The sequence below is a fragment of the Chaetodon trifascialis genome, chromosome 20, assembly GCF_039877785.1.
Source record: "Chaetodon trifascialis isolate fChaTrf1 chromosome 20, fChaTrf1.hap1, whole genome shotgun sequence".
NCBI classification, from domain to species: Eukaryota; Metazoa; Chordata; class Actinopteri; order Chaetodontiformes; family Chaetodontidae; genus Chaetodon; species Chaetodon trifascialis.
Window position 1 is genome coordinate 2326238 of NC_092075.1, and position 21553 is coordinate 2347790.

The 21553-nt window shown below is 44.5% G+C and overlaps 2 protein-coding genes across 11 annotated transcripts; one reads left to right on the forward strand and one right to left on the reverse strand.

Annotated features, from left to right (window-relative positions):
* Positions 1-748: 748 nt before the first annotated feature.
* On the forward strand, positions 749-8754 carry kmt5aa (lysine methyltransferase 5Aa). The gene is made up of 7 exons (XM_070989691.1): positions 749-995; positions 2525-2675; positions 2862-3135; positions 3716-3803; positions 4139-4198; positions 4283-4473; positions 4868-8754. Exons 1-7 carry the CDS (start codon positions 987-989, stop codon positions 5076-5078), a joined length of 984 nt encoding a protein of 327 aa, XP_070845792.1. The 5' UTR covers positions 749-986; the 3' UTR covers positions 5079-8754.
* An 879-nt stretch (positions 8755-9633) lies between these two features.
* Positions 9634-21239, reverse strand: rilpl1 (Rab interacting lysosomal protein-like 1). 10 transcript variants are annotated; one of them, XM_070989495.1, is made up of 9 exons: positions 20669-21223; positions 18356-18503; positions 17171-17289; positions 16433-16678; positions 15806-15982; positions 14708-14758; positions 14471-14625; positions 14289-14393; positions 9634-11731 (listed from the first exon to the last, which is right to left on the reverse strand). In XM_070989495.1, the coding sequence occupies exons 1-9, from the start codon at positions 20954-20956 to the stop codon at positions 11599-11601; spliced, it is 1422 nt and encodes a 473-aa protein (XP_070845596.1). In that variant the 5' UTR covers positions 20957-21223; the 3' UTR covers positions 9634-11598. The 10 variants fall into 10 exon arrangements, with proteins under 10 accessions (XP_070845596.1, XP_070845593.1, XP_070845590.1 ...); XM_070989492.1 differs by lacking the exons at positions 14708-14758; positions 15806-15982 and adding an exon at positions 12859-12946 and having other exon boundaries at positions 9636-11731; positions 20669-21022; positions 21128-21218; XM_070989489.1 differs by lacking the exons at positions 14708-14758; positions 15806-15982 and adding an exon at positions 12859-12946 and having other exon boundaries at positions 9636-11731; positions 17171-17292; positions 20669-21239.
* Between the last annotated feature and the right edge of the window lie 314 nt (positions 21240-21553).

A 21553-nucleotide genomic window follows, 5' to 3' on the forward strand; every position in this document is an offset into this window, starting at 1 on the left:
GTTGCACCAACTGAAGGTAGTAGTTTGTCAAAGAGTTTTTATTTAGAGAAACACTTGAATTAAATACTTAAAGTTAGAGGTCCAAAGAAAAAATACAAGAAAAAACTTAATATGCAACTATTCAGATAATTTTTGGCATTTTTCATGAGGAAACATTTTATGTTTTTCCTTTGAATTATTTGAAGAATTTTAATTCATTTGTAATAATGGTGAGGTTTGGACTGTTGGTTGGACTACACAGACATTGTGAAGGTATCATTACAGGCTCTGGGTCATTGGACGATATTTCTTACAACAGCCATGATTTTTATAAGCAACTGATTAATGGAGAAAATAATCAGAAGAATCATCCAGAATGAAAAGAATCAGTCCTATACAAAATAGTTGAAAATGAGATCCACCTCAACCAACTCCAAAAGTAAAATCCCGCTTTGACGTGAATGCAGGAGACACAATAATCTAATGAGATCAGATAGAAGAGGACAACAGTCACAGGGGGACACTTTACTGCACTGAGTACTTTTACTTTAAATGTTTTAAGTACATTTTCCTGATTATACTTACATACTTTTGCTTAAGTAACACTGTCAATGCAGGACTGGTGACATAGTATTTTTGCAGTTAAGTATTAGTACTTTTATTTAAGTAAAATGTCTAAATACTTCCTCCACCAGTGTATTAGATAGTGAACAGGAGGGGTCGTGCCGCTGTCGGCCTGCAGAGGGCGACATTGCTTCGCCTTTCCTCATTCATTTCCATGTAGAAAAATGGCGGACGGGAGCTTTAGAGGCTTCATCGGTTGAGCTGCAGGCAGTTTAAATCAACAGAAGGGCGCACAGTGACCGTGGAAGGGGGCCAGCTTGTAGGGTGGGCACTGCTGCAAGAGCAGGGCGACGTTAATCTCCGAACTGGCAGAAAGCTTCATTTATATTTTCCTCGAAACGAGAGGCTAGAGCCGAGCGGGGAGCCACGAAAACAAGTCGGACATGAACGGGGTAAGTTTGCTTGTTGGGGCATCACCAAACACAGGATAAGTACCGTAAATGAAAAATAGCTTCGCTGTATTAGTCTGTCTTTGAGAATAGGAGGAACGTATTTGTGCTCATCACTGAAATATTTGAACTCACTGGTGTTTTTTACTGTAACTCCGTGTAGTTACAGTAGCTACAAACGGAGGCTTTCTGTTCAGGAGTGCTTGGCTAACATTAGCTGCTAGCTGTGGACTGAACTGCATTTCTGACATTAGACGAGACCAAGAAACGCTCGGATTTGTCTTTTTATGGGTTTATGGTTTAAAAGCAGCTGTGGAAGTGACGTGGGTTTTAGTTTGAGTGGATTTGACCAGTAAATGTGGAGTTAAGAGGCCTGTTCGTGCATCGGTTTTGGATTTAAAGGGACTGACGGGACGTGGGTGTGACGCCAGCGTGGTGCCTCCCTCACGGCCCCACCCACCCCACTGCCCGGAAGTAACGAAGTACTTTTACTCAAGTACTGTACGAGTATAATTTCTGGGGTGTTGTACTTTCAGTGAGTCTATTTTATGTTCCTCTATATCGAGGGAAACATTTACTTTTCCTCGGCTATATTTATTTGACAGCTGCTTACTTCTCAGATGAACAGTTTCCATTTAAAAAATGGTCGAATTATAAAAAACAATGAAAGATTAAATAATGTTTTCAAACCCTTTTTCACTTGTGGCTCCTCACTAAAAAGCTGTGTCTGGTTGGGACCCCTTGTCACGTTTCAGATATCTCTGAGTGGATTTTATTTCCATCTGATCATTTCAACAGTTCAACATTACTATATTTTGGATTTGTGTAAAGAAACACATATAAATATATTATATAGAAATGAACTTTCCCAGTTTCTCACTTGGTAGTAGTAGAAAATCATTTTCAGAGGCCAGAACTAATGATTGTTTCCATGATTGATGAATTACTTTGACGATCAGTCGATTAATAGTTAAATCTATAAACTTCACAGAACCTAAAGGGACGTTTCAGGTTACTTTTTTCATCCAACCACCAGCTGAAAACACAAAACCTTTCATTTATTATCAGAAATGTTAAAGAAAAGCAGCTGATTCTTACATTTAAAGAAGCTGGAGCCAGTGACTGTTGGACATTTTTTTCTTGAAAAATGATTGAAGCCATTTCAAAATAGGTGGCGATTGATTTTCTTTTGTGGACTAATCGATTAATACATACATACTTCAAAAAAACACCAGAAAAACTCTGTTTGCAGCTGCTCAGATGTGAGGATCTGCACCTTTTCTTTGTCATGTGTGACAGTGAAGTGAATAATTTTGGGTTTCGGTTGTTTTAGTCTGTTTTATTTGTGGCTCTGATGTCTTTCTCAATACATTTGGTTTATGTGTGTTTCTTGATTGTGTGCTGTTTGTCAGCTTTCACACTTGTCACCATGTTAACGGTGTGTTGTTGTGGTGCATTTATTTGATCACTGACAGAGCGTCAGTAAAAACACACATGGCAGGATCTAAACGCATCTCTGTCTGCATTCACAGGAGATTGTATGCAACAGCCATTCAGTCACTGTCTTAAGCTGCACCAAGTCCATATCACCAGTTCACGATGAAAAGGTGATTAAGCTGACACAGGAGGGAAGGGGCTCTCCGATATGCTGCCAGCAGAGTGATGCTCAGAGGCAGGGAGAGGGTGAGTAGGTCGGCTGCAGCTCTGCAGCTGATCTCCAGCTGAGGAGGCTGTTTTAATGTGTAAACACTGTGCAGGAGAACAAACAGGCTGCTGCTTATTTTTGCTTTTGGTTGTTTATGTAATGGAAAGCAGTGTGAAGGAGGAGGAACAGCAGGATGATGAACATCACTTGTTGTTTGCTTCCAGGCCGGAGAACAAACGCCATCAGCACCACACCAAAAGAGCCAAAGACAGAACTCCCAGAGGTGGAGAGCAGCTACAGCCAGCGTCCACCCTGCTGGCCAGACGAGCAGCTCTTCTGCTCTCAGACCCGCCGTCGCTCCCCTCCCGATCTCCCCCTGCCCCTCAGCAACAGCTTATCTCACGCGCCCCTCCACGCCAACAACAGCAGCGCTCTGCGCAGCCACCAGCGGAGAGGAGTCCGCCTCAAGGTCAAAGGAAAGAAATCCACGCTGAGAATGTACGCACGTCCTGACCACTGACGCACCTTGAACAAATCACAGCTGCAGCGCGATGATGTGATCGATGTTAATGTGTTCATTTTTAACGGGGGGGGGGCAGTGGGATGTGCTGCTTAGGTTGAGCACAGACGCTCTTGAGTGATCATAGAAGTGTTACAGGATGCTGCTCTCACTCCTCTGTGATGTCATTGATCATGAAGGTGACGAGTGGAAAGAAAAGACTTGAATGTTTATAGTTTGTATTATCAGTCTAAGATGAAATGACAGAGGAGACTGAGGGGAAAAGGCGTAGTTAGAAATCCGGCTGCTCCTTCAGCACCACGGACAGCACCGTGGTTTACCAGCACAGCACAGGTGGACCGCTGACCTGCCCGAGTCCTGAGCTGCTTCAGACTACACGATTTTTCACCGTGTAGATTTAATGATCGGCAACATCAATCATCATCAACATCGATTCACGCAGTCTGAACGAGGCGCTGGTTGAGGTCATAGACTCCAAGGTTACAGACAGGTTAAGAAGAGGGGTGGCACCCCCCCCCCCCTTTCTAATAGTTGCTGTCTTCTCTCTTTTCGCTGCAGTGCAGGAGGCAAAAACTCCCAAAACCGCAAAGTTACTGACTATTATCCAATAAGACGCAGCTCAAGAAGAAGTAAAACAGAGCTCAAGGTGAGAAGAATTACTTCTGTCAGTACTGTCATTGTTATCAGATTAGTGCATCGTTGGAGCGTATGGGCGTGAATATAAGGTGTTTTTTCTGGAGAATTCTTCATATTGGAGCCCTAAATGACAGCAGGTGTTCTCTGAGACTGATCCCATGACGTGACGTCACTGCTGCATTATGGGCTGTTTGTAGCCTTAATGATGCTACGCTAGCAAGTTTCCTCTAGTCTTTCAGAGTTAGTGTTAGCTTAGTGTCTGACAGATTGTGTAAAGTGTTTTTCTGGAAATATGATAAACCTAAAGCTCTTTTAATACCGTCTCGTGTTCCTTTTCGTTTCCAGTGTGAAGAAAAGAAGCACATCGATGATCTCATCACAAACGGAATAGAGGAAGGAATGGAGGTACACCGAGTCCTTTGAGCAAACTTTAGACGCGAGGATGCAGGAAACGTGACCTCAAACCAAACGTCTCCCCCCGTCCTGCAGGTGCAGCATATCGAGGGAAAGGGCAGAGCGGTGTTTGCCACTCGCTGTTTCCAGAAAGGCGAGTACGTGGTGGAGTACCACGGAGACCTGCTGCAGATCACCGACGCCAAGAAGAGGGAGGCCGAATACGCTCAGAACCCTGCAACTGGCTGCTACATGTACTACTTCCAGTACCTCTGCAAAACTTACTGGTAAGAGTTCCCACATTTAAACGTACTGCCTAAATCATTTCGGACAACCTAACTGTTCTGTGAAAATTGTGAAAATCTTCTGCCACGTTTTTAAATCTTGTCTTAAAGTGCGTAAACTTGGTGAAAGATGAATTGTTTGTTGTGTTTGTAGCAGTCACTCTTCTTCCTGATCTGTTGCCTGCTGTTGTTTTATTGACACATTTTGCTGTTGCCGCTAATTTGAACACATGAGTTTCCTGTGACTGCTTCACAATAAAAGCCTCTGAGTAAAAAGTACAGTAGAAGCATCAAATGTAAGAACTTAACTGACAGTGCAGGACAGTAAAAGTACTTTGTTGTTGTTTTTCCAGCGCAAAGTCTGATGTGAACGCCGTGTTTTGTTTTGCTTCGACAGCGTGGACGCCACAAAAGAGACGGGTCGAATGGGTCGGCTCATCAATCACAGCAAAAACGGAAACTGCCAAACCAAACTCCACGACATCAGCGGCGTCCCTCACCTCATCCTGGTCGCCTCTCGAGACATCGACGAGGGCGAGGAGCTGCTGTATGACTATGGGGACCGCAGCAAAGCCTCCATCGCAGCTCACCCCTGGCTCAAATACTGAGGGAGGGTCCCCGAAAAGAGAAGGGAAACGTACAGTAACGCTCGTGTTTCTCATTAGCTCGTGTACAAAATGCCTTAGAAACAGAATGTGTTCCCTTTTGGTTCCAGTATTGAGGAAGTGGGGGGGTCGGGGGGGTTATGTGTCCGTGGGAGGGGTCGGCGAGGTACTTTACATTTCAGCTGAGGCCCGTCTGCCTCGTCAGACGGCATGTGTACTTTTTATTTATGAGTATATGAAACGTTCTGGTTGTTTTGCAGCACATTTCTTTTGTACATTTTGTATTCCTGATAGATCAGTGCTCCTCCAGCATGCAGGTGGTAGTTAATGCTCTGCATTTTTATACTGCTTTTTCTTAATTAGTTAGCAATACTTGTATTTATGGCCCCCGGAGCCCTTTCGGATCAGCGATGAGATGCAAATTACAAACCCTTTTTAAAAAAAGTATTTTCTGTTCAAGTGGAATTTGATTTCAGGACTCACACAGGCTCCCGCTCTGTAGTGGACGTGGTTTGGTCGGCATTTTCAGGTGTTGATTACAAAACAATGTGACGCTGGATCAAAGTGTTTTACATTCTGGAGTGTAAAATCACCAAGTGTTGAACAAACAGCCTGAAGGGGTTCCACAGGGACACACACACGAATCATTTTTCCGCTTTTCCTTTTTAGTTTTTAGCCTATATTGTATTTTTAATATTTAAGATGCACAGTACATTTGAATGATCATGTAGCAAATGTTCAAAGGCCACAAAGCAAACGCCTACAGCTCAGCCTGTCATGTCAGCTTTAAAACAAATGTGTCTGAACGTTTGTCAGGTAAAACCCACCAATAGGAACAGACTCGACGATTAAAGGTTCCTCTGTACCCTCGGCTGGCGTGCGTGATTATCTCGTCAGTTCTCGGCTGTCAAACCTTCCTTTTAATTCACGTAAACAGACTTCACGTCACTGTCTGTGTTACCGCACTGTAAATATATTTATTGGCTTGCTGTTGCAAATGAATGGTGGTTTAAAAGGATAGAGGACGTAAATGTTTTCACTTTCTTTCAAAGGGTTACGTCACACTTTTTCACTTCTAACACTTAACCTTAATGTGCTTCTCAATAATGGCCATTATTCATTAGCTCTGTCGTGCTGGGAAGGCAGTTATCCCACCAGAGGCTCCTCATCACCATTATGAGGAGAAATCGAGCAACAAGTGTCCAAAAATCCCTAAAATCCAAAGCCTTGGTCTTTTTCTTTTACATTTCATTTAAAAAGTTCTAGCTCTAATCTTCAGTTTGTCGGTCAAAGTCCAGAATGTGCTCCAAAAGTTACCACAAGCCACCAGATATCTCCATCAAATAAAAAGTACTGTCTGTAAAAAGCAGGTTTTGTCGTGTTCGGACAGAGCAGGCTAGCTTCTTCCACCCGCTTCCAGTCTTTATGCTAAGCTAAGCTAATAGCTTCATATCTAACGCGCAGACATGAGAGTGATGCTCTGATCTGACTCCCAGTGAGAAAGTGAACACGTTTATCTCCCAGAATGTCAAACAAGCATGTTTGGACAGTGAAGTCCTTCACACACGTCCTGTCCACCAGCTTGTCCACCTTATGTCCAGCAGACGGTGGGTTTGGTGGCTGTATTTCGTGGATCTTCGCAGGTTTTCTACTCGTCTGTTCTTCCTCCTCACAGCCAGATGTTCTGTGTGAAAGTATTTAACAGCTGTGCTAACAGATCATTTTTTTATTTCAGCAGCTTCGTCAGATGTTTTTCATGAATTGTAGCCAGAAGGTCAAACTTCCCTCAGAGATTAATTCTGATTTATCCTCATCTGGAACATCACTGACACACAGATCATTATTTTCCTTTGAGCTAATTGCTAATAGGTTTCAATAATGTTTTTTCACAGAAATGACATAAATCACAGCAGCAGCTCGCTTTAATATTAACTGTACATTATCCTGAGAAATCCAAATATAGTAACCGAGAAAAATGGCCACATGATGGGATAACACAGCATCACAGCTGAATCCTCCGATGTCACCAAATCAGGAGGATGAGTCTGTTTTAAAGCATCAGCCTGATGATGATCTACATATTTATTACTGCGACAAATCCCATGAAAATACCAAAACTGACAACATGTTCGTCTAATACTTTGACTGCCTGTTTGTGGCTCTCAGCTCTGAGCCCATTGGCTCCCGCTGAAGATTAAAAACTGCTTCCCTTAAAAAAGAATGAAGAATAGTTTCATAAAACAGCATCTCACTGTAGTGTGTGTGTGTGTGTGTGTGTGTGTGTGTGTGTGTGTGTGTGTGTGTGTGTGTGTGTGTGTGTGTGTGTGTGTGTGTGTGTGTGTGTGTGTGTGTGTGTGTGTGTGTGTGTGTGTGTGTGTGTGTGTGTGTGGTGATGAAGGAAGATGTCAGGCAGAGCAGCGGTGTGACTCACTGATGTGTTTTAGTAGTTTTTGGATAAAGTGCAGCTCTGTGGCTCAGAGGAGGAACTCTGCCTGTCAGGCTGTGATGCGTTCAGTGTCTTCGTGGGATTTGTCGACAGCTCAGAAGTCGAGAACATCACTTTTCCTTTTAATATGTTTTAAAAAGTTAAATCTTTTGACGGGACGTTAAAATGATCCGTTTACTGATTGTGGGTCAGCGCAGGCCTGATGAAGTCAATCTATTTGTATTATTGTTAATATTTTCTCAATTCTAGATTTTTTTTTATTATGAGTTTCAATATTTGGGGATGTTTATCTTAAGGGAATATGTTGATGTTTTCTTTTACCTACAAACTGACACCACTCTCATATCTTTCCATTAAATATGAAGCGACAGCAACAGGATGGTTAGCGTAGCTTAGCATAAAGGCTGTAGACATGGGGGACAGCTAGCCTAGCCCTGTCCTGTCCTGAGGTCACCCACCAGCAACAACTAGGACGTTCTAATGAACATGTTAGATCTCGTGTTGGTTGGTGGATTTTTTTTTTTTTTTTTACATTGTAAAGCACCAGGCTAGCTGTTTCCCCTTGTTTCCAGTCTTCATGCTAAGCTAAGCTAATAACCTCCAGACTGTTGCTTCAAATTTAAAGATGTGAGAGTGCTATCATCTTTCTCATCTAACGTTCAGCAAGAAAAGTGAATGAGCATGTTTTCCAGAACTTTTCCTTTCAGCCCTCTGAATTTAATTTCTTACTTATTTGTAGCAGGTTTGGTTGAAAATGACGCTGAATATTGAGCCCATCATCCTCTTAATGCGTCTCTGAGGCTGTTTGTCGTCCAGGAGGTTGATAATAAAACCAGACAAGGACGAAAAGTCCAGCTCTTAAAGTTTCCGTTGAAGTCCAGGATGCTTTTGGAAAGCGGTGCCATCAGTGTTAAAGCAAAGAGCCGGCGAGCGATGATCCTGTGAGCGATTCAGGAAGTCCACCGTGTGCGACACGGAAAGATTTCCCCGGTCGCCTCTGACAGTAGCATTGTGTCACGTGTGTGAAATGTTTTCCTTTGAGCCTTTCTTCAACAGACATGTTGCATTCTGGGTGATCCCATTCCTCATGTAGAACTAATGCAATAATACCTGTGGGACAAAACGCACCTGTTGGCCATTTTAGGACGTGGTAGATCTTTGCTGTTGTAGCGTTGAATAAATCTTAATGCTGGGGTTTCGCCATCGATGAATAAAGATGTGATATGCAAGTAACACGAGTGGACGGCTGGTTTCTTCTTCTACTAAAAGAAATTATTACGAGTTTAAAATTGTAATATGAAAGTTTTTCTCTCAATCCAAGACTGCAGCGAAAGTTTGTCCTTTTTGGACCAAACGGACAGTTTGTGGGCTGAAATATGCTAAATTATAATTGTGACCTGGACTGTGGCCTCAGACCGAAGCCCACTGGTTCCTACCCAAGATAATAATATAAATAATATAAAAATAAAAAAGTCCTAAAACAGCTGCTCACAGTAGAGGAAATAGTGCATTTGTTAGGGACTACTTTCAGCGGCGGATTAATCCACATTTGGTGCTGCAGTGAGTGTTTGTGGCAGCGGGACGGTGGGTGTGTGAGCTTGAGTCAACACAAAGACAGCGTGTGTGTTCAAAGTCATTTTTTTGTGCTAAATTATCTCATCAGCTTGAGAAATCAGCCTTTTTTTAATCAAGATAACGAGATAAATTAACCCGAAATCACAAGAAAACGAGCTTTGCCATCTGGAGAAATAATTAACGTGAGATAACGCCACTGGCTTCTGTAACACATACATGTATATTTATCATTGTATATATTAATATACACAATATACAATTAATTACACATTTATATATATTGTACATATATATCATTGTGCTTGAGGCTGGATAAATTATTTGGGTTTTGGGGCAGTTTAAGTTAAAAAAAAAAATCACCTTTCAAGTCAAAGGATTCACATTTTGGGTACGTTTATGTGCCATATTTCTCGTTATCTGCTGTAAAATCAGAGCAATTCCACATTTAATGGATCAATTCTCTATCAGCTGATGATGAACTGAAGCACCTGTGCGCTCAGGTGAGACACTTTAAAAAAAAAAAACAGACAAACGGCTCAAACATTACAGATTTTTATTACTGAGGAGACAGCTCGTTTAATAAAGCACTGATCCATTCAATAAACCTTCAAATGTCCGTTTTAATGAGGGAAACATGAGATGATGATCAACACTGACTCGAATAACGAGCTGAGGAAGAGGAGCGAGCAGGAGGACGCCTTGTCCCGTCCGACTGCGTTTCCCTTTGAGTGTTTCACTGTTTAAATGCCTAAATTGCCCTTTGACTCCCTTGATTTTGTCTAAATGTGGAAAACAGCTGCTCTGACTCGCCTTGACGCTTGTTTTCTGCCTCTTTTTGTCATTTTACATTCGTTTCTTCACCTCGCTGGTGATTAGAAACGAAGGTGAAGAGCTATTCAAACAGCCGCTCACACTGCTGCCGCTCGCCGCCTCGTCAGTCAAAGCAGAAGCAGAAACCACCAATTAAAAAAAGGAAACCACACTTCAGCTTAATGAACCACAACCTGATTCAGACGCTCAAACGTCGGCGGAGGAAGATTCCTGCTTCTTCATCATGAACGACGAGACAACACGGCTTTGAAGTTCAGGCTTTGTATAAATGATGCCTTACAGCACAAGTCAGTATTTCAGTGCGTGTGTTGCTGCGTGCTTCCTCGTCACGCCTGCTCCATGAGAACAGGGCACTGCTCCACGTTTCCTTGCTTAGCGGCAAAACGTTACAACGAATGTTTTTCCAAATGTCCTTTAGTGCGTTTCGGCTCACATTGTGCCAAATTAACAGGAAGACGCTCCTGATTTTAGAGATAAAGCTGGTGTTAGTCTGCATTAGTGCCAGCAAACCTCATGAAAAGACCACAGTGAACAGCTGGTTGGTGCTTTCTGACCCTCGGCCCCAGCTGTGGCCCTCAGGCGTCGGTCTTTTCACTGGATTTGTTGACAATAAGAAAAATATGGAACATGCTCTGCTGTCGTCTGCTGAAAACATGTTCAGAGGTAAAGCTTCACACAGTTTAACACTGACAGTCCTGCTTCTGTAAATCTACATAATCTCAATAAAGTCGTGATTTCGACGTGCTGCGTCGTCACCAAACAGGATGAACTATGACCCGCTTTGGTTCGGCTGGTGATTCTGAAGTTGTTGTTATTGTTACGGTGGAGGTGAGGTTTGAGGTGTGAGATGTCAGCAGAGTTCACGTCTATTACAGGAAGTGGATGTTTGTGTTCATTTCATGGAGACCGTGAGTTAGAGGGAAGCGTACACTGACTTATGGAAGCCCATTCCCGCCAAAAAACAGCGTCTAAAAGGTGATTCTGAGCATCTTTTCAAACACGAGCCCGTCTTTTCATCTGAAGCTGCACAGGTTTTGCTAAATGCTGGTGAAGCACCGACTCGCTGCCCAAAGGAACGTGGACAGATTTTAAATAAATTACTGGGACAAAGTGCTGCTTTTCTTAAGAGAGTAGATCTAAAGATCGGAGCGAGAAACACTGCAGAGCTTTTCTTTTTGTTTCCGTGCCGATCGTTCGATCAAATCTTCCATCACGTCACAAAGCCTTTCGCTCACTTTCATCAGGTTAACAGGGATCATGTGCAGCACACGCCTTCATCCGTGTCGTAACACACGCTTACTTTTCCCGACATATCATGAACCACTCGGAGCGCAACAACTTTCCACTTTTCCATCCTTCAACGTGAGTTTCCCTTCGCTTCGTCCGGCTCAGCTCTGATCCTGTGAAGGCATCAGCTGTTTCTGAAGCCGCTCAGTCTGATGCTCGCGGGGACGAACAGCCCTCAGGAGTTTAAATGAATGCTTTTTATTTTTACCTAAACTGGATCCGTTCACTCTTCTTTCTGTCGGCCTTCTCACCTCAAGCTCGTGATTCTTCAGCTGCTGTGTGAGTCGCTAGCGGTGGTTCGGCGGCGCTTCGCCGGCCGGCCTCGAGTGATGGACACGGAGTGTTAAGAGTTTTGGAGTAACTTGGACGAGTCCTCTCCGGCGACTACATGTGCTGTAACGCCTCCTGGGCTTGCTCCGTGTACACGTCGTCCTTCCCTGCCCACGAGCCGAGGCCGGCGTCGAACGGCGCGCTCCTCTGCGAGCTCCGCTGTTTGTCACGCGAGAAGAAACTAAACCTGAGAGGATGGAGAGAGGACAGAGGAGGCGCCTTTAACGGAGGGTCAGCGCTTTGAGGGAACATTCATACAGCAGTGTTAGAGAGTTACGTTTCACAGCAGTGTGCATGTGTGACATTTAACATCCAAACTTCATTACAAATAACTGCGAAGCCTAAATATAATCACTGGAAACAAACTGGAAACACCAACGCTTCCTGCAGCACCGAGGCCGTTTCCTCTCTGGTTCTGGATCTGATGAGCATTAATGTGTCGACTAATTTTTCCACCGTTAGCTGACAAAGCTTGAGACACCACTGTGAACGTCGAAGGACCAAAAGGTGGCCGATGGCCTTCCACTCTCATCCTGGCATCGATCCTCAGTCCTGACCTGTGTCACAGGTTGAGCTTTAGATCAAGTCTGAACAATAACACTTGCCATATGTCGGTGGATACGATATCAAAATGTAATTTTTATTTGTTTATTTATTGAATGTTATAATGTCGGTGGAGCAGCTGTGATTGGCTGTGTGGACACACAGTTAACAGGACATGCGAGTGCCATCGGCCATCTTTAAATCTCAGCAGATGTCTCATAAAACAGTGAACGTTCAGTGAAGACATCTGTGCTGTGGACTGATTCTCTTCTCACTGAAACATAGAAATGACGCTAATGCATGAAGTTTAATGGTAAATGCTGCACAGAGCAGCTTCGCATTAGCAGAAGCTACGTCTTTCTTTTTGCATTGACATGAACGCATCACATGAACATTCAACAGATTATAACTGGAATTAACTGGTGTGAAGTGGTCAGTGCAGAGCTGCAGGCTAAAACACGATCAGCTGATTCTACTTCCAGTGTTTTAATCACTAATGCAGAAGAGCTGGAAGCGCTTTAGTGTAAGGACAGACAGACGTTAAGTTGTTACTGTGGTCAGAGGGAAAAGACGACATGTTCATATTCTGACTGGCTGATTTTTGTGATCTGCCATCACCCCATTGGATAATGTTAATAAGACAGCCCCACAATCAGCCAATCAGAATGCTACAGAGGTGGAAAAGAGGCTCAGAAAGCGACCCTGGCACATGCAAGGGGACGGAGGCCGTTAGCCGAGACAGCGGCAAGCTAACTGAACATAGAGTCATACAAGCGATACGAGACGTCTGATTGGCTGTAAAGTGGGGTCATCTGGGATCAAACCAGCCGCCACCATCGGCATAATGGCTGTGAAGATCCTGTTACACAGAGGCAAAGACACACAAGCACAAACAGGAAGAGAGAGAGGGGAGGGGGGACGGACAGGGGGAGACAGGGACCACATCAACCTTTGACCTCTGTTTCACCCAAACCTCCTTTAAAAGAACCAAAGAAGACATGCGTTCATTCACTGTAGAGCAGCATGAAGACACTCGTTCAGATGCAGCAGAGCCAGAGTGTTTATGGTGTGTTACACCTGAACATCATTCAGCATGCACACATGCACACACGCACACACACACACACGCGTGCACACACACACACACACACACACACACACACACACACACACACACACACACACACACACACACACACACACACACACACACACACACACAGGGGTCTGAAACCAGAGTCCAGCAGGGCGTCTTCAAATCGATCAGACCGAGGGAAAAATTCAATGCATGACACACACACACACACACACACACACACACACACACACACACACACACACACACACACACACACACACACACACACACACACACACACTGACCTTCTGAAGAGTTATTGCAGGCGCTGTCTGTCGCTGTCTTGCTATCATGTGACTGATCATGTGATTATTTTGTCACACATTCTGATCCCAAGGTCAGCCACAAGCCCCCCCCCCCACTTAAAGCACCATTACACTGCTCTGCTTTCACTTGTGTGAGAAAAAAAGTGTCACCATTAAAACGCATCATAAAGTTCACGATGCGTTCACTGCTTCACGCTAAAAATGCCTCAGTGAATGTTCAGCTTGTTGTCTGCAGTCATTCAACATGACACTCCATGTAGGGCTGAAATTATTCGGCAATTGTTGAATTGGTGAAATCCACAAAATCCTGAAACAAGCTCCCACGACAGAAAACGCCTCAACAGGATCAAATCAGGTGTTGTTGCAAAGTGTGATTTTATGGGATGAGCCAGAGCAGCCTGCTGACACTGAGGACGGACTCTGATTTGATTTGACAGGACAAACAGGAAGTGGGCGTCGACCTGAGCCGTTTCCAGTTATAATCGCTGAAAGTTATTTCTGTGTGGATGCAGCTGAAGCCACTATTTGTTTGCATTATCAGTTTGGTGTGAATTCAGTCTGAAAGCATCCACAGCAACGATATCTCAAACGAAGCGAATGTTAGCAGCCTGAAACCGTCCCAGACGTCCGCTGGCGAGGAGACGTTAGGACTCTCATAAAGCAGAAGCTTCAGCAGAGATTTCATGAGCATCTTTCTTGACGTGTAAATGTTTGAGCGCGCTTTAATCAGCCTTCACTCGCACATGCGAAGCAGTGTCGTCTGTTCTGAGTGTGTTTGCAGTGTGAGAACAACATACAGGCGTTTGATTCCCGACTCTGGCTGGGCAGAAGACCGAGAGCGAGTCCTCAGCTCAGGCGAAGGAGACGGACTGGGAGTGACGAGCTCGTCTTCTGTCTCATCACTGAAAGCAGACCATCATAATAATCAATAACTTATCTTCATCCCCTCAGACTCAAACTCTCGTGTGCCTGTGAGCACCTTTTGTAGTAGGCCAGCTCCTCCTGCAGCAGGAAGACCTTGGCCTTGAGCTCGTTCCTCTCGTGGAGGACGTCCCTCAGCTCCTGCAGGGTGAACCGGGGCCGGTTGGGGTCCTTTGGGTCCAGGCCTCCCGTCTCCTCCTCGCACAGCGCCTCCTGCCAGGAGACAAATGCATCGTAAAGAGGAAACAAAACCAGAGAAAGGGAAGGAAGGCAGGCGGGAAGGAAGTGAGGATACCTTGGTAAAATATTGGAACACAGCAGGCATGTCCTCATCGCACATCGCCTCCTGGTGGCAAACGTTGAACTCTAAGTCAGACATCGGGCCTTGTTCCAATACATTTGTTTGCCCTTCCCTCCTCCCTTTAAGCTAAAACTCCTGTTTTTATAACTCAGCACGCTGCAGACATTCTCTGACTTTAACCACACATGCGGCTGACAGATGTCACTCATGCACTGAGCAAAAAAACAGACCATAATACTTCTGAATATATATTCTACAAACAAAGTTGAAGTCCAACTGAAATCACATTTAATCACGGTCAAAATGTCATTTCTGATTTTTCTTTTCGGACACAGAAAAATCAGAAATATTCCTTTTCCTCAGAGTCTGACTGACTGGCAGGCTGAGCCCCAGCAGGGGACTAAACCTGAGCTGTTTGTCATGTGCAGACAGTGTTGTTGGAGTAAAGACAACACCTGCCCGAGTGACATTTGCAGGTGCGTTTACTTGCTGTTTACTGTGCTGCAGCTGAGCAGCTGGCCTGCAAACTGACATTAGCAGAGCACTTTTTCGCGGTCAAGGTTTGTTCAACAAGCTCAGGTTCAGAACAAGACTTCTTCGTGTTTGTATGTTAGATAAAAAGTTGACTTTAGCAGGAAAGTTAATGTGGGTTGTTGTTCAGAATCTGCGGCACAAAAATTCTTACGTTTGGCCGAGACTGCAAAATATCAATAAACGGAGTTCATTTGATTAATAGATATGTTTTCTATCATTTTATTTCAGTTGGACTTGGGTTACAACCGTTTCTACTGTGAGTGTTTCAGGATTGTGGTGCATTAAAGGACACTTCAGGAGCTGTTAGAGGCTGTTGAAATGATCTATGTTTAGAAAGGTCAGCCGCCCACACAGTCTCACCCTGCTGGCTGAGGAGGGACAAATCGTACCGACACTGTTAGTGCTTAACACCCATGCCAAACCACTGCAGCACCTCTCATGGGTCAATGTTAGTCTGCTAGCTCCTTCTACTGATGAGGCTGTTCTTCTGAGGGGGGGTGCAGTTAGAGTCAGGACAATCACACCACTCCGGTTTGCTAACTAGCACTTCTGCATTACCCAAAGCAACACTGCCTCGTCCTCAGCCTCCTCATCCCCGTCCTCGTGTCCCCCCGGGCTGAGGGAACCAGGCAGGGGCTGCAGGGAGGGGTCAAACCCACCCAGCACCAGCTCAGAGGGGTCATGTCTGTCTGACCAGCCCTCAGCCCCCACCACCACTGCAGCAGCTTTACCACGCTGGCGGAGCAAAAGACACTTTATCATCTGTTTCCAAAGCGATCCGAGCTATCGTCTGTTTCTGTCACACGTTGAGTGTTTTTGTTGATTTCTGCACCTGAACTTTAAGAAAAAGCTTTGCGGCTTCAGTGGAAAATTATCACCATCACTGGTTTGAAAAGTTGCACATAGAAAGGGATCAAACCTCTTTTAAAACTGGAACATAAAGCCAGTTTGACAGCTGTGGAAATACGCATATGTGCTTTCTTGCAGAGATTCAGACAACAAGACAGATTAAAGAAAGTTAGCTTAGCATCAAGACTGGAAACGGAGGGAAACAGCTAGCCTAGCTTCACTAACTTCAGATGCTCATAAACATGATAAATCCTTTGGGAGTAAGTCAGGAAATTTCAGTAACGTTTAAACAAATTGGTAGTGTAGCTCCTTTCATGGTTTCGTGTGCTGTGTTACCTCTGCAGGTGAGGGGGGCTGAGGTGGAGGTTCCTCAGGGTTCTGGACCGGCAGGTCTCCTTGAAGTCGTTCTCTCAGGCGTGTGACTTCCTGCCGAAGGGCACCGACTTCCTGCCCCCGCGCCTGAGCGCCGGCCTCCAGTTCCACCTTCTGTTCGATCAGCGCCTTCCCTTGTGCCTCCACCACAGAGATTTTATGTCGCAGGTCGTGGTTGATTTTCATGAGGCGAGACTGCTGCTGCTGGAGCTGCACAAACACACAACGAAACAGGAGGTCGCCTACATTACCCACAATCCATCTCGACCACCAACACATCAGCTGGAGATTCTGGAGTATTATGCTAGCAGCGACTAACGAACGTCGAGCAGCTGCAGAGGTCGCTTACTTCCCCTTTAACAAAATTTTTAAGACATTACTTGTGTCCCAGGATGAACCAGCAAGCCGTGACACGTGCCACACCTGGAACCTGGTTCTGTCACACCTGAGTGGATCACAGCCATCATTCATGTTGTGGGTCACGCCCGGCTTTTCCTGCTACGACACGTCTGCAGTGGATGTTAGTCACTGAGCCATTTGTCAGATTTTCTTGGATTTTTTCTTCTTCTTCTGTCTCTTGTAGCTAAAAACAGCAACTTGTCTGATGTTGACATTAAGGCGAAGGCACCCGTTCACACCTGCTGAACTCACGTGACATCGTGTTATCAGTGCATGCTCAGTGCTCTGGGTTTGTCGTCTTACTGCTTCTATGTCCTCGTTCTTCAGCGTGAGCTCTCGGTCCTTGGCTCGAATCTCGTCTCGCTGCTTGTCCACCACTTCCTTCAGCTTCTTCATCACCTGCCTCTCTCTCTCCGTCATACCTGCTGACCACAGAAACCACATATTCAGCATTAGCTAGTTTCTTACTAGCATGCATATTAGCAGCATATTAGCTCCCCATTAGTCATAAAATACGTATTAATGCCTCATTCTGCATGAACATATTCTATTCCCGATTACAATAAGATGTTGTTGCACATGAATTAGGATCTTAATAAGCCAGAATAAGGTATTGATATGCTAATATGCTACTAATAAACATGCTTATAAGCAGCTAGTTAGCGGTGACTATGGGAACCTTAATATAAAGTGTGACTGAAAAGTCACAGGACAGAGTTGTGCAGAGTGAGCTGTGATTTGTGTGCAAAGATGCATGTATGTGCATGCACGTGTGTGAGTGTGTGCGCGCGTGCATGCATGTGTGTGAGTCTAGCAGGTGTGCCTGCACACTGAGGCTGGTCTGTCCACAGTGTGTCAGGGTGACTGTGGCCTCTGTGTGAAACCAGGACAGAGCCTCTGATGCAGAGGCTGGCTCGCCGTCAGCCACAGAGAAGGCTTCCTTTGTGTGTGTGTGTGTGTGTGTGTGTGTGTGTGTGTGTGTGATGGAGGGTGAGATACGACGAGTGTCAAAGTTTTCTGCAGAGCCAGAACATAAACAACAGGTAGCAGCTTCAAGCATTTATGATTTTGTCTCACATCTGCACTCTAAATATGAAGCTACAGCCAGGAGGCAGTTAGCTTAGCTTAGCTTAGCATCAAGACTCAGCTAGCTGTCCGTACACTGGCCAAGAAACACTCCGCTGTACTGTGCAGATAAAACGTATTCATTAGCAGAGGTGCTGGTTGGTGGATTTTCTCACCTTCAGAAAGTGTCAGGCTAGCTGTTTCCCTCTGTTTCCAGTCTTTATGCTAAGCTAAGCTAACTGCCAGCTGGCTCTCAGCTCAGCTGATTTGTTTGACATTTCCTCACTTCCCCCAAAGGAATTACCACACTTAATGAGCACCTGAAGTTAATGAAGCCAGTTTCCTCTTTGAGTGTGTGTGTGTGTGTGTGTGTGTGTGTGTGTGTGTGTGTGTGTGTGTGTGTGTGTGTGTGTCTGTCCTCACCCTCATGCCTCTGCAGGTCTTCCTCACTCATGGGGTCTTTGTTGGACAGGTTGGTGAGGAGGCTTTTGTTCTCCTCCTGCAGCTGGGCGATCTGGGTGAGGAGGTCCTGAGCTTCTCCCCTCCAGACGTCCTCCACCAGCTCCAGCTCCTGCACACACACACACACACACACACACACACACACACACACACACACACACACACACACACACACACACACACACACACACACATCATTTTTTAAGCAAAAACGACAAAAGTTTTTTTTCTAGCTTCTCAGACATGAAGATTTGATGCTTTTCCTTGAATATCTTTGAATTTTGGAAGTTTTACTCTTTATATTTCACTCTTATCTTAATTATCATGATCTTAAATAAAGCTTTAGCCAGTGCGCTGCATGTGACAGATTAAACCTTTGAATCTGGATCAGGAGGTAGACAGCAGAACCCTTCATGCTGACCCCAGCTGTGTACTTTTACTGTGGATGTGAGTATTTATCTGCGTGACAATCACACAGGCCGTTGATGTCCGTCACAGCAGAAGAAGAAACTTTATCGCCGTCATGAGATTCAGTTAATGAGTCACAAGAAACTGACATCCAGAGTGTTTTACAGCACCGAGTGGAAGAATAACGCAGCACAAAATGGAAATAAGTACATGAGAGTAGTACTTCAGCGCAGTACTGCAGTGAATGTACTGCTGAGTCGACTTCAGACTCAGTGTCAGGTGTCACAGACCGACCGTCTGAACGCTGCTGCTATAAAAAAGCCTGGATGTCATTTTCTCCTGACGGTGACTCAAGCTCAGCGGCCAACACGCTGCTGGGGAAGAAACCAGTCCTCCCAGTCTCTGTCACCGATGACCAGTCTGTATTTGAAGCCTTGTGTCACGTTTCAGACGTCTTCGTGCTGTTTTCAGCGCCATCGAAGAGACTTTTCACCTCCAAACACAAAACGTTAACACACACGAGTGTATCAGGACTGTGCGTCTTCAGTCGCCCGATCAGTTTCAGTGGATCGTTTCGAGTTTTCGGAGAAGTTTTCCTTCAGTTCAGGTTCTTTAATCCTGAATCTTTCTGGGGATTTGATGACTAATCGAAAACATTCACGTTTGACGAACGTGAGTGAGAGAGAGCAACGTTTTCCTGCCGAGTCAGGAACAAACAGGAAGCGTCGCACTTAAAGTAACTGAGTACATTTACTCAAGTACTGCAGCTGAGTACACGTGAGGTATTTCCATTTCATGATACTTGTACTCAGCGGTATTTCAGAGGGAATATTTTCACTCCGGATGTCAATCTGACATCTTTACAAATCAATGTTTAACAGAAAAAAATGGAAAAACTTTAAATCTGAGCTCAAATAATCGGCCAATTAAACAATTAGTTGATTTGATAATTACCAAGAAGTTAATCAGCGACTGTTGGTTCATCATTTAAGCAATTTTTCAGGTACAAATGACAAAGATTTAATCATTTCAACAGTAAAATGCTGCAAATCTAATGATTTAAAGTACAAATATGGAGTATCAGTAGATGTACTGAGGATATACAGAAGTACTCAGATCCTCTACATAAATAAAAGCAACAATACCACAGAGTAAAAATACTCTGTTGCAAGCAAAACCACTGCTTTCAAAATTTTACATGAGTGAAAGAGAAAAAAAAAAAGTATTACCAGTAAAATGTACTTCAAGTATCAAGTACTCACGATGACCTTCAAGGTCCTGAAATATGATATTTTTTTTATTCTAAGCAAACAACCTTTCAGTGTGTACTCGCAGGTTATTAGTCGTAGTAGTACAAGTACACAATGACATCACGTAAATATCTGCTGAGCTTCCATGTGCAAAGTAATTTGTAACTTAAGATGTTAAATAAAAGTAGAAAAGTAAAAATACTACATCCGCCTCCAAAGTGTTGTAGAGGTATCAAGTAGTATAGATTGGGTATACTTAAGGAGTACAAATACTCAACATTTTACTTTTCACTTAGTTACTTTGCTCACATCGGGTATTTCTCTGCTTGGGGTACTTTTACTTTAAGTACATCTCCTGAGAATACTTGAGTTACACTTTCAGCACAGATAAATGAACTTAAACGGAGTATTTCTGCAGTGGTACTGGTACTTGTACATGAACATGAGTACAGGCTCTGAATACTTCCTGTTCCTGTGGTTAAATCACAGTAACTCTGCGGTCTGTTTGTTTGTTTGTTTGTTTGTTTGTTTGTTTTCTAACAGGAAATTTCCTCTGACTCTTCCTCTCTAAAGTGGGTAAAGTACGCGGTAATGAGGCCTCTCGGCGCGGTCAGACCTTCCGGTGCTTCTTCTCCTTCTCCAGCCGGTCGAGGCGCTCCAGCCGCAGCTTGTCCAGCTCTAGCCGCAGCTCCTCGGTCTCCGGGCTGATGCTGCTGCGGCTCACCATCACCTCCAGGATCTCCAGCACCCGCACCACTTTGGGCATCAGCCTGGACAGAGCCTCGCAGCCGTACTGGTCTATGATCCGCTCGAACTCCTGACCCACCACCGCGGCGATGTCGTACACGTCCATGACCGTGAGGTCAGCCACATTCTTCTCCAGGGCCGAGCCGGAGTCCTCCATGTCGGGATAGTTTGGCCCTCCGCGGTTTCCTCTTCTGTGTCCTCCGTCACAGCAAACTTCCTTCCCCTGGAAGAACAATTCTGCCAAGTTAGCTAAACTCTACGGCTCTGCCGTCATAAACTGTGAATAAACACGCCGTGAAACACACAAAACGCCGGAACTATCGGGTACCCATCACTAGCGGCTCAGTCCGGACTTTAGTGCGGTTTGTTTGGGATAAATATCGGCCGCGGCCCATGGCTGTCCCGCCTGTGCCTCCTGTAAGCTAATGACCGCCACCGTCAAGCATACCATTTTGAATGTGCGAACGTCCGGCTGGGTGTTTCAAAATAAAACCACAAAGTAATTCCACGAAAGTAATTCAGCAATTTAGTTTTTTTTCTTGAGTATTTCCATTTTTGCACTACTTCAATACTTCATTACATACTACTTCAGTGTACTTTACACTTTACTGGTGAATTTGCAGATTCAGATTGTTGATAGAAAATATAATAACCACATTAATGCATCACTAATTACTAACTATCATTTTTAATATCAGAAGTAATAGTAATAAGAAGCAGTAGATTTCAAATGCAGGACTATAATAGAACAAGT